Below are 11,880 nucleotides of genomic sequence, written 5' to 3'. Positions count from 1 at the left end.
CTACTGTCAGGAATTTCCATTAGTGATTACCATGTTACAGTTCCACTACTGCATTATTCTTGATGCTGCTGTACGGGTACAGACCTAGCTCCATAATGAGGTTAATACTATGTACTTGATCACAAACTAAACATATGAGATTAGGGGGGAAGAAGCTACACATAGCTTTGAAGATTTGTTTTACCTAAAGTGTATGCAGATCAAAGACAATCAGTTTTGGAACTATTATCAGGTGCTTGTCACTGCAGCCATTATTAAGGTCGCCGTGTAGTGTCATTATACTTCTCCCTCCTTTTCTTGCTAAAAGAATTACATGCACCAGGTTTAGTGGTGTACCATTAAAGCCTAAAAAGGCAAAATAAGGTATATACCAATAATGGAAGTAAGGAGTAGTTGACGGCAAACTTGGGTGCTGAGATATGGCCTCAGATTTGCCAAAAAGGGGATTCCTTTTGCTTGTTGATCAGATGGTTATAGTTAGTTCAGGGAAATAATGTACTAGGATGATCTATACAACTTTTTTGGTACAAATGATCTATACAACTTTAAACCTATATCAATCAAGCTCAAGCCAACCATGAACAATTTGGCTTGGTTTTGGCAGCCCAAACTATACAGATGGTATATATGGGGTGTCAATTTATCATGCAGGATGGAGATAATGTGTGATTGTTTGATGCAGCCAGAATGGTTGGGGGATAGGCGGATATGCTATGCATACAAGAGCTGCAGTGGAATACTGGAATGTTTTACTCTGGGCCTTGAAGGACTCGGTCAGAATCTTGTGATGGGCTATATGAAGTGATAGCAGATAAGATCTTCACAGTAGATGGGTCAAATGGGCTTAAGTGCTTAACTGCTTAAGGGTATATTAAGGGCTTAAGTTTTTTTCTTTTCTTTTTTTCTTTCTAAGAACTCTTTGAAACTTATTGAATAACATATGATCTTTAGTAATGCTAGCCATTTTTCAGTCAAAGTAACTAAAAATTCATTTTGGTTATCCACTTTAGAAATACGTCTGCATCAGTGCTCTCCATTATAGCTAGTTTTGAATTTATATTATTTTTTAAAGAAATGTTAAATAGTTTAAATGTATTTAAAAATTACGTTAAAGAACTCAAAAGGAATATTATAAATTATAGAGAGTCTCATCTAGCTCTCTATATTTAGGAGCGAGATAGCTAAAAGTTATAATGGAGAGCCACTTAGGAGTCTGCTGCAGCTGTTAAAATATATAAAAAGCTAAACATGCCCTCCAAAATAACTAAGGATCCAAAATAGAGAGTCTGCTAAAAATGCTTTAAAAGAGCATGTACAATTGTACATTAGGATTTGCCATTATAAGCCCCAATTAGTGGAAATAAATATTTTTCATTTTTTCATTGGATTGGTGCGGTAGATACGACTACTTCTGTTTAAACATATATCTGACAAAAAAAAAAAAAAAAAAATCAAACCCGGTTCTTTAGTGTTCCTTAGTTGTAAGTAAAAGTACTGCATTTTAATTACGACATAACACTTTTCATAATCATTCACACTCTCAGTAAAGCACGAGAATAATCAAATGGCAACAAAAACTTATTTAAAAAAGAAGACGACGGTACAAACCTGTTACATCAATAAAAAATTTCATAACTGTCATAAAAAAAATAAAAATAAAATAAAATTTAACACATACTCATAACTCATTCACAATACCGAGGATACTTTCTCAACTAGAGGTGACAAACGGGCCGGCCCGGCCTGACCCATTTTAAGCGGGCCTAGTCGTGCTTTGTGCCGTACTTGGGCCGGCCCATTTATTATCGTATCGGGCTCGTGCCGGCCCATTTACTTAAACATTAAGCCCGGCCCGACCCATGGCCCGAGCCCATATCGTGTCGGGCCATGCTCGTGCCGGGTCAATAACGGGTCGTGCTCGTGCCCAAGGTTCTAAATCTCTGCGATATTTCCGATATCTCCTTTTTTCGACGGACCGATATATCGAGGGGGGTAAATATCTTATCTGTCACCGTTTCTGCGAAATTTCTCTGACATCGTCAAATATCCCCGATATATTAGATATTTGCGATATATCCCGATAAAGTAAAGAAATATCTGTAAAATTTGAGGTAAAAAAAAAAAAAAAAAAAACTCAGTAATTCTCTAAATGAAAATTTGTGTGAAGAGAGATTTCCTAAAGGCAAATTTGAGTGAGGAGAAATCCCCTTAAGGCGAATCTAGGTGAGTAGAAAATCCGCTCAAGGCGAATCTAGGTGAGAAAAAAAATCCGCTCAAGGCGAATCTAGGTGAGGAGAATTGGATAAATACCCTTAAGGTGATTTTCGGTGAGAAGTAATTCTCTAAAAGTCTAAATGCAAATCTATGTGAGGAGAGATTTGGTACTGTGTAGCCTGTGACTATTTCTGTAACTCTGTATGTAGTTTGTAACTCTGTAGTTGAATAATAGAAAGAAGATACAGCCATAAAGGTTCAATTATTCAAATGAGGCCAAATGACATTGCAGAAGGAAGTCAAGGAACCATATATGGATGACATGATGAGAAGAGAGTGCAGAGTACGGAGTATTAAATTTTGGCTATGCATCTTAAAAAAGTGAGGAATAACGAAGCTACTCTGTAGTCTGTGTCTTAAACTTGAATTTTTTTTTTGGAAGTTGTCTCTTGTTTTAGTGGATCAACATAATTAAAAATAGAAAGTGATATATGATATGAAGCAAACTACAGACGGTTAAATAGTTAAATGTAATTCATCTTTTTTATTGATTTTATTTTATTAAGTGCAATGTTTATAAAACTATACAAAGGGCCCCAAATTGATCAGGGAAGGAAATTTCCTACCAATTTCCCATAGAAATTATTGGTGGGAGGCTTGAATAATAATTTGGTGGTCAATGAAAACAACTATATAGATCTACTTCATGTTGCAAGCGAGCCGCTGATAATGGCATTGGTCCACTTCATGATTGGATTATGCCTGCACACCTCGATGATGAAGCTGGAAGACCTCTTCCACAAGTTGTAGAAACTGCAATTAATGCTAGAATCAACGTAGAGAGAGTCTTATATGAAGAAGTTGTTAAAAACCCAGAAGATAATTCAGATAGTGATGATGCCTGGGGTGGTACAGCAACTCCAGATAGTTCTGATGATGGTGGAGAGGGTGGAAGCGGAATAGGTGGTGGAGGTGAAAGATATGAATATGGACAATCTTCTGTGGATGGAGGATTCCAATTTACCTGTGAAGGTAATTTTGATCATACCACCCAAGACGAAGACCACGGAGTGAGAACAGCTGGTCATGGTGCTCAAGAGAAGACTCGACATGGGAGGAGGACTAGAGGTGCAACTGATGATCAAAGTACCCCATCTGATGTTTCTTCAATTGCCTTAAGTTTTGACTGTATCAGTTTAGGCACAGAGAGCAGTGAGATCTCAAATGAATCTCAAGAAGCCAACAATCAATTTGGTTATGATGCTTATGGATATAATCAATATGGAGAAGTATATGATCAGTCATCTAGTTGGATTCATCCTTATTATCCCCTTATAGGGGAAACAGTCGGCAGCTCTAAAGAGATCTATAACTATCATGTTTATCACTACAATTCGCACTATATGGGTCATATGTTTTGGTCTGATTATTGCATTTTTGTAGACCAGCGTGCGGCTTTTCAACCGCCTAGAGTCGCTTTTTGGATGTAGATGAAGTTTATATTCATATGTATTTATATGTAGTTCTAAATTTCTAATAAATTGACTTTTTTCAAAAACGATATTTTCGTACACTGTATCCCTGATATATCCGATATTTCCCTTTTTCAAAGTACTGATAGATATGAAAATACCGATATTTAAAACCTTGCTCGTGCCTACCCCTGTTATTGACCCGGCACGAGCACGGCCCGTTATTGACCCTGCACGAGCATGGTCCGAGCCGGGCTTAATGTTTAAGTAAATGGGCCGGTACGAGCTCGGCATGATAATAAATGGGCCGGCTCAAGCGCGACACTACTAGGTCCGACCCGGCCCGTTTGCCACCTCTACTCTCAACATTTAAATTTACACACAGTGTCATAATTCAGATAAAATCTAATAATCCGATGGCCTGCTCGCACCCCAAGCACGTGCGCCAACTCAAATCTCCGCTTCTCATCTCTTCACCGTCGAAAACGGGAAAGAAAATAAAAGCAAGTCAAAAGCGGCGCGCTTAAAAGCGGACACTCATATTACTAGAAACGACAGACCCCCTCTGCACACAAACCGAGACACAGAGCCCATGGACGACGAAACGACACCGTCCAGGGGCTTCTACGCCGCGAGAGGCGCCGGAGGCAAACTGAAGAAGCCGCTGTCCCGCAAGCTGACGACGACTCCTTACTCTCGTCCGCCTCCGAACCCAGCCGAGCGAGGCAAGCGGCGGTGGCTGTCCAGCGTCGTTGATCCGGCTTATCGGCTCATCTCCGGCGGCGCCACTCGGCTTTTCACCTCCTTCTTCTCGCCGGCGAATACCGTTAATGCCCTTCCCGCGCCTAATCACGGTCAGTCCCCATTCTCTCGCTCCCGTTAGGGTTTTGAGTTGGAAATTTGAAATTGGATTCAATTAGGGATTGGCTTTGTGTTTAATTGATTGATTTCGATTATTGTTTGGCTTCTAAGTTTGTGAGATATTGTGGACAGATGAACAGGAGGCGGAGATTGAACAGAATGCTACTGGTGACGAGCACAATGATGATTCAAATGTGAGGCTTTCGTCACTTTTTTTTCTCGTTCATGATAGAACCATAGAATAGGACCTCATGCTCTCTTTCGATCCATGCTTGCGCGATTAGTCTGAACTATTAGTGTAAACTTTTGTGCCAGCATGTTGTTTTATCTGCTGATACCCGCTTTTTAATGCAAAATGTCATCACTGTGATCCGTGGTTAGTCATGACATCGATAATGTTTTGGTCTTCCTAGTGGTTTAATGCTGTTAAAGTCGGCATTGTTATCGTTTTTTTGCTCTACTCATATGGTGATAGGTTTAGGGTACGTACTAATGGTGGTTATTGTGTGCTTGTGGTATGTCAAGAAGTATTAAGTGTGATTATTCTCTGATTGGTTTAGAGACGCCTAGTTCTTTAATACGTGTGGTGGTCTATACAGCTATATATTTAATTCCATACGATCCTCTGAGTGTTCTCTTATAATTATTCTTCTCATTTTTATGTTTTGCAGAATTGGGTGACCAGAACTGAAACAGCAGGTCCTAGCAGGCCAGGAAATAGTTTAAACGATAGTTCTGGTTTTCAAGGCCACACTTTAGATGACAACAGCAACCTGTCTGATGTGAGTGGACTTTCTCAAATTGAGCAGCTACTGAAGGGGAAAAAGTTTTCTAGGCAAGTCTTGCATTTGGTAATCTTGTCTGTTCTTAAATTGCAACTGCACGCTGCATTTATGCCATAGTTATTTTTAAATGTGCATTCACTTGATACTCATGCCTGTATATTGGTTAAAATGAATAATTGTGCTAGTCATATCTGGCCTCTCTAAACTCGCTCCTCTCTATCAGGGACGAAGTCAATCGCCTGATGGATATTATTCAATCAAAGGCTGTTGAGCATCCTACTGTGGGGCACGAAAAGGTGAAAAAAGGCATTACTGCTGGAGGAGAAGCCAAGGGGCCTGTAAATGCCCATGCTGTTCCAAAGGCGTCATCTGGAGAAATTCAGGAAGACATGAGTAAAGCTATTTGGGGAACATCAACCCCTCTTCCCCTGTCAGCTGTGAGTGTCACTGTCAGCTTCTTTTCTTTATGATCACATGTCATCAAATCATCAATTTTGTTAAGCATTTTGCTTATGTGCATTTGTTAATTTGCATATTTACCCTCCATAAGAAGATGCTCTTCTTTTATAAGAGCATGAAGTGTTGCCCCATCTTGTGTGCTCAATTGCGCATTTGCACTGTTCTAAATCATCACTGTTTTTCTTCTTTATGAGACATGAATTTGATGTGGTTCACTTGGATCATTATACTTAGTCAATCTACATATGTTCTCGTTTTCAGAGGCGAAAAGAGGCTGGCGCTTCACCTATTGAAATTGCAAAAGCATATATGGGAAGCAGAATATCGGATATTGATGATGTGGCAGCAATGCATAGTAATGATATTGAATCAACACCATTCATTCCAGCATCTTCCCCTAAGCCATCAACATGTTGGCCTGGTTCCATGGTACAAAACCAACGCGATTATTCAACCCCACAGAGTGAAAGAGGCAGATTTGGCCTTCATAATTTTCCCAGAACCCCTTATTCTAGAACTATCTTTTCAAAATCCAAGTCCAAGGTATGTTAAATGGCTTATCCTGGTTTTGAGTTGTAAAATGCTGATTCTAGTTACAGTATTCAGATGGTAATATCTCTTTATTGCATGCCGGGAGCAGTTTACTCCATTACAAGGTGGTGGTGATAAGTCCCAAAGAATATCATCAACTCCTTTTAAGCACTTGCAAACTCCTGTATATGGGCAGGTAAAATTTACATATGAAGGATGAACACTTTCCAATTTTGCATGGGATGTTGAATCCATACATTCTTGACTTGATTGTTGATTGTTCCTTTCTTTGCGTTTTAGACATTTGGGAAGCCAAGAGATGATGCATTGGATGGTGGCTATGGATCATCAGTAGGACCAATTCGCAGGACACGCCATAAAGTTGCTACACAAACTCCTCCTAGAGGATCTCCTTATGTTCATTCATCTTCATTTGGAACTCCACAGGTGGAAAATTCCCACATCCGCAAAGAATTTCTGCCTGCTGGCAGGAAGAATTTTGAACTTGGAGGATTAAGTGGCAACTCCCCGTTCCAGTCAATAGATAGAAAGCCTTCCAGCTCTCAAGTTGGTGTTCATCCACAGTCTAGTCAGATTGCAAGGACAATTTTGGAGCACATCAATAGAAATTCACCCACTCCTAAAGATAAGTCAGAAGAGTTGAAGCTAGCCATTGCGTGGAAGAAACCCCCGACTTCTGATATTCCTTCACTCAACCAGAATGGAGATGATAGCTCACTTCTAGGAGGGTCTAGTTCCCGTAAAGTCATAATTAATGATAACCAGAAAAAGCCTGCTCTTGAGAACGCTGACAAGTGGAACTCTCTGTTTAAGGTTCCACCTCCAAAGCCTAGTGTAAAAGCTGCTGATGTTGTAAGCAATGGTCCTGCTGGTGGTGGGAGTGGTGGAAGATCTCTAGCCAAGAGCACAGAGGAGGTAATGTTTGTCCTTTTTAAATTATTGTTATTCAGCTTTCTAATAAACAGTAGTTGTACTGGTTTATGGTGAATAGAGTATGTGATAGCTAATGAAACCACTTTGCAGGCTTTTCCACAGATTACTTTAAATGTTGTTGGTTCGGAGGTACTAAATCAACAGAAGAAGCCTCTCTTTCAACCTTCAGGGACTAAACGCGTTTTTCCTGCTATATCTGTTGACAAGCCTGCGCCCACATGGAAGTTTTCTTCTGATAAGAGCTCTACCTTCACATTCCCAGTGTCTACATCTTCCGCTGTGTTTTCTGAACCACCCACACCGTCCATTATGCCATCTGTGTCGACTAGCACTGAGCATCAGCTGAAAGATGGAGATGCTGCTGTTCCTGCATACAGTTTCGGATCCAAGAAGTCTGATCGCCTTGTGTTTACATTCCCTTCTACCAGTGATGCGATCCAGATTGGTAATTCAGATATTAAGTTCAGCTTTGGATCAGATAAGCCAAGGTTGTCATTCAAAGATGCTGTCTGCCATTAATTAACAAGAGATGTTAGCATGTTCCATCTTTTTCATCAGTAGGTGTAATTTTATTTTTTCAAGAGTTTGTCAAATATTATATTTCAACCCATGCCTCGTTGTACCCTGGACTTGGAGTGAGGCGGGTAACTAGTTTAGTAAAGGTGATTTTTCCCAGTTTACACTAACTTCGCGCACATATCATCACATATTAATGTTGTAATTGATAGGCAATGTGTTGTGTCTCTACGGCCTACGCAACTTATGATAGTGGAAGGCACATTTCTGATTCGCTTGCATGATTGCTGTTGTGGATGCGTGCTCAGCTCAAAGCTAGCACTATGACATGGCCAGTTCAGGTGATGTGAATGCGTGACAGATTGTAATTTGACGTACTACAAGCACATCAACTGATCACCACGCAGGTCGTTGTTTGTTTTGAAAGTCGGCTCTAAATCTAGATGTGTTCGATACTGATATGGTTCAACGTGGTAGCAAATTTTTATAGTTAGAGCGTCAATCTACAAATAAGCGGTGTTCAATGCTTTGATAGTCAGACGATTAAGGATAAATGAATGACTAAGAATAAATCATTACTTTCATTAATCTATTAAACACCGACGTGGTTTAACATGATAAAATAATCTTACATTGTTTAAGGAAATAGAATGCAAGAGTGTAGAGAGAATTGGTGTGTGTATTCATTGATATAGGAAACCCTATATATAGGGATTACAAAGTACATTATCTTGGAGTACAAGGATTCCTATTCTAACTTGAACTAGGAATCTAGAACATTCTCTCTTATTACAACTATAGAAAGTATTCCTAGTTTGACAAGGCACACTAAAATCAAATATATTTCAACACTTCCCCTTGTGCCGCTCAAACTTGGTGTCACTGATGACATCATGACGCTTCAAATAGTTGCCTCGTTAAAAACCAAAACCCTGTGGGACAAAAACAACCTCGAGGAGGAGAAAAAGAGTACAACACGTCATTCACTCTTCGAGATCAAACATGTAGAAATCATACCTCCCTCTGATATCAACATCTCCCCCTAATTACTTCAATCATGGGAGTTCGGATAATTTTCTCAATTTGATACTTTGCACATGTTTCTCGAAGGTGGATTTAGGTAACGACTTAGTGAATAAGTCCGCTACATTATCCTCTTATCGGATTTGATTTACTTCAATTTTTAGATGTGGTTGTTGTTGATTATAAAAGAACGTAGGCGATATATGCTTAGGGTTGTCGCCCTTGATGAATCTTGACTTCATTTGTTCAATACAAACTGCATTATCCTCATAAATGCATGTAGGCACAAGTTCCTCGAATATGTCTAATTATAGACCTTAGCCATATGCATTCATGCACAGCTTCATGTAGAGCAATAATCTCTGCGTGATTTGAAGAAGCAGCAACAATGGCCTGTTTTGTAGACCTCCAAGATATTGCAGTGCTTCCCATGGTAATAACCAGTTTGGGGGCGACCTTTGTGAGGGTCAGAGAGATACTCTGCATCAACAAAACCCATCAAAACATCACCATCGTTTTGATGTAATGGAGGAGGACGCCGGCCACTCTTGGTGGCGGCGGCGGCAGGGACGGCGACCTTTAGGCCAATGGGGTCCGATTCCATTCTTCCGTCATTCTTTTTCTCTTTGTAGGGATAAAACAAGCTCATATCAATCATACCCTTTAAGTATCGAAAAATTGTCTTTACACCAGTCCAATGGCGCGTGTGTTGGTGCAGAGCTATATCTAGCTAACAAGTTCACTGCAAATGAGATGTCCGATCTTGTGCATTGAGTTAAGTACAACAATGCGCCTATTGCACTTAGATAGGGCACTCCTGCCTCTAACACATCTTCGTCCTCATCCTTTGAATGAAACGGATCCTTTCCAGGTTCAAGACTATGGCCAATCATAAGAGTACTCACAGGCTTCACTTTATCATCATTAAAGTGCCTTAATATTTTCTGAGTATATGCTGACTGATGGATCAATATCCCATCACTACGGTGCTCGTGTTCTAATCCGAGACAAAACCGTGTTTTCCCAAGATCTTTCATCTCAAATTCGGATTTCAAATACTTAGCAATTTTCTTTAACTCATCTGGAGTCCCAATTAGGTTCATGTCATCAACATAAACTGCTACAATTGCAAATCTGGAACTTGTCCTTTTAATAAACACGCATGGGCTATTTCATTATTGACATATTCTTTCCCAATCAAGTAGTCACTTGGATGGTTAAATCACATCCGTCTGGATTGTTTCAATTCATATGGTGAGCGCTTTAGCCTTATTGAAAACGCGCTCTGTGGTTTAGAGTTACTTAATTTGGGTAATTGAAGTCTATCTGGAACCTTCATATATATATATATATATATATATATATATATGAATCTAGATCTCATAGAGATATGCTATAACCATATCCATAAAGCTACATGTCAAGTTTTTCGAAAACTACTAAACTGACAAGATAGCGGAACGTTATAACATCTATTACAGGAGAATATGTATCCTCTAGTTGATTTCAGGGTGTTGTGAGAACCTTACGCCACAAGGCGAACTTTATATCTTACAACCTCATTTTTCTCATTACGCTTTCTAACAAATACCCATTTATGGCCAATAGGCTTTACACATGGGGGTGTCAGCGTTACGGGCCCAAATACTTGTCTTTTTGTTAATGAATCCAATTAAGTCTGGATCGCATATTTCCATTTAGGCCAATCTGCTCTTTGTTGACATTCTTCATCGGAGCGAGGTTTGATATCTTCATGTTCTATAATTCCTTGTGCAACAGAATATACAAATGCATCATCAAGGGTAATAGAATCTTTATTCAACGTCTCAGGTACACTAGTGTAATTCATGAAGATATCTTTATTCTCTGGAATTGGTTATGACATTGGAGCGTCCTCCAATGATGTCTCTTAGACATAACCATAATCTGGAATATGCTCATGAGACAGATTATTTGTGTCGATGATTAATGGATTATTTTGTGCCAAACTTACTTTCTTTCTTGGGCGAGAATCCATCGAACCTGTGAGCCTCCCGCTCTTTCGGGCGGGAGCCATGGCCTCAGCCACAACCTCACCACTATGGGACACATTTGGGCCATGCCCAATCCCTCTTGGGGTGGCGTCATGCCCTCTTTATGTAGGGACATCAATCCTTGCAGGCACGTTTGCAGCAGGTATGTGTGATCTCGTCACTTTAGCGATATCAGTAAAACCATCAGGCATCGAATCTGCTACGTTATGAAGATCGAGAATTCTCCGCACTTCAATATCGGACTGTGCGATTCGGGGATCAAGATGAGACAAAGTAGGGACAGACCACGACAATTCTTGTCATTTCTGTTGAACATTAGTGTTCTTATCTCCCCCTAACGTTGGGAAGAGTGTCTCATAAAAGTGACAATCCGCAAATCTAGTGGTCAAGAGATAGCCTGTTAAGAGTTCTAAATAGTGGATAATGGTTGGAGAATCATATCCAACATAAATGCTTAATCGTCTCTGAGGACCTATTTTAGTACGTTGTGGCAGTGCAATTGACACATAAACTGCACACCCAAATATGCGTAATTGTGAGACATCAGACTCATACCCAGTCACCATCTGGGAAGCAGAAAATGGTTGAGTGCATGGCAGTGGGCCTCAGATGAATAAGCACAGCTGCATGCAATATTGCATAGCCCCAAGCAGAAACAGGGAGATTGGTGCGCATAACCAATGCCCTAGCAACCATTTGAAGTCTTTTCATGGCAGCTTCCGCGAGACCATTTTGGGTATAAACATGAGGAACTAGATGTTCAACTTCAATCCCAATGGACAAGCAATAATCATCAAAAAATTTTTATGTAAACTCCCCAGCATTATCAAGACGTATTGACTTAATAGGATGATCTGGGTGGTGAGCGTTTAACTTAATAATTTATGCTAGGAGTTTAGCAAAAGCAGCGTTCCTTGTAGACAAGAGCATGACATGTGACCGGCGTGTCGATGCATCAACCGACACCATAAAATATCTAAATGGTCTGCAAGGTGGTTGAATAGGTCCATAATTATCACCTTAGATTCTTTG

General features: G+C 40.0%; 1 protein-coding gene across 3 annotated transcripts; it reads left to right on the top strand.

Annotated features, from left to right (window-relative positions):
• Nucleotides 1-4,198: 4,198 nt before the first annotated feature.
• Nucleotides 4,199-8,073, top strand: LOC112187411 (nuclear pore complex protein NUP1). Of its 3 annotated transcripts, none has more exons than XM_024326177.2 (8): nucleotides 4,199-4,540; nucleotides 4,680-4,741; nucleotides 5,219-5,382; nucleotides 5,556-5,769; nucleotides 6,053-6,334; nucleotides 6,432-6,518; nucleotides 6,623-7,258; nucleotides 7,379-8,073. In XM_024326177.2, exons 1-8 carry the CDS (start codon nucleotides 4,279-4,281, stop codon nucleotides 7,793-7,795), a joined length of 2,124 nt encoding a protein of 707 aa, XP_024181945.1. In that variant the 5' UTR covers nucleotides 4,199-4,278; the 3' UTR covers nucleotides 7,796-8,073. The 3 variants fall into 3 exon arrangements, with proteins under 3 accessions (XP_024181945.1, XP_024181946.1, XP_024181944.1); XM_024326176.2 differs by having other exon boundaries at nucleotides 4,201-4,540; nucleotides 7,367-8,073; XM_024326178.2 differs by lacking the exon at nucleotides 6,432-6,518 and having other exon boundaries at nucleotides 4,200-4,540; nucleotides 7,367-8,073.
• The last annotated feature ends 3,807 nt before the right edge of the window (nucleotides 8,074-11,880 follow it).

The sequence above is a fragment of the Rosa chinensis genome, chromosome 2, assembly GCF_002994745.2.
Source record: "Rosa chinensis cultivar Old Blush chromosome 2, RchiOBHm-V2, whole genome shotgun sequence".
Classification (NCBI taxonomy): Eukaryota; Viridiplantae; Streptophyta; class Magnoliopsida; order Rosales; family Rosaceae; genus Rosa; species Rosa chinensis.
This window is presented reverse-complemented; position numbering and strand designations above follow the sequence as displayed.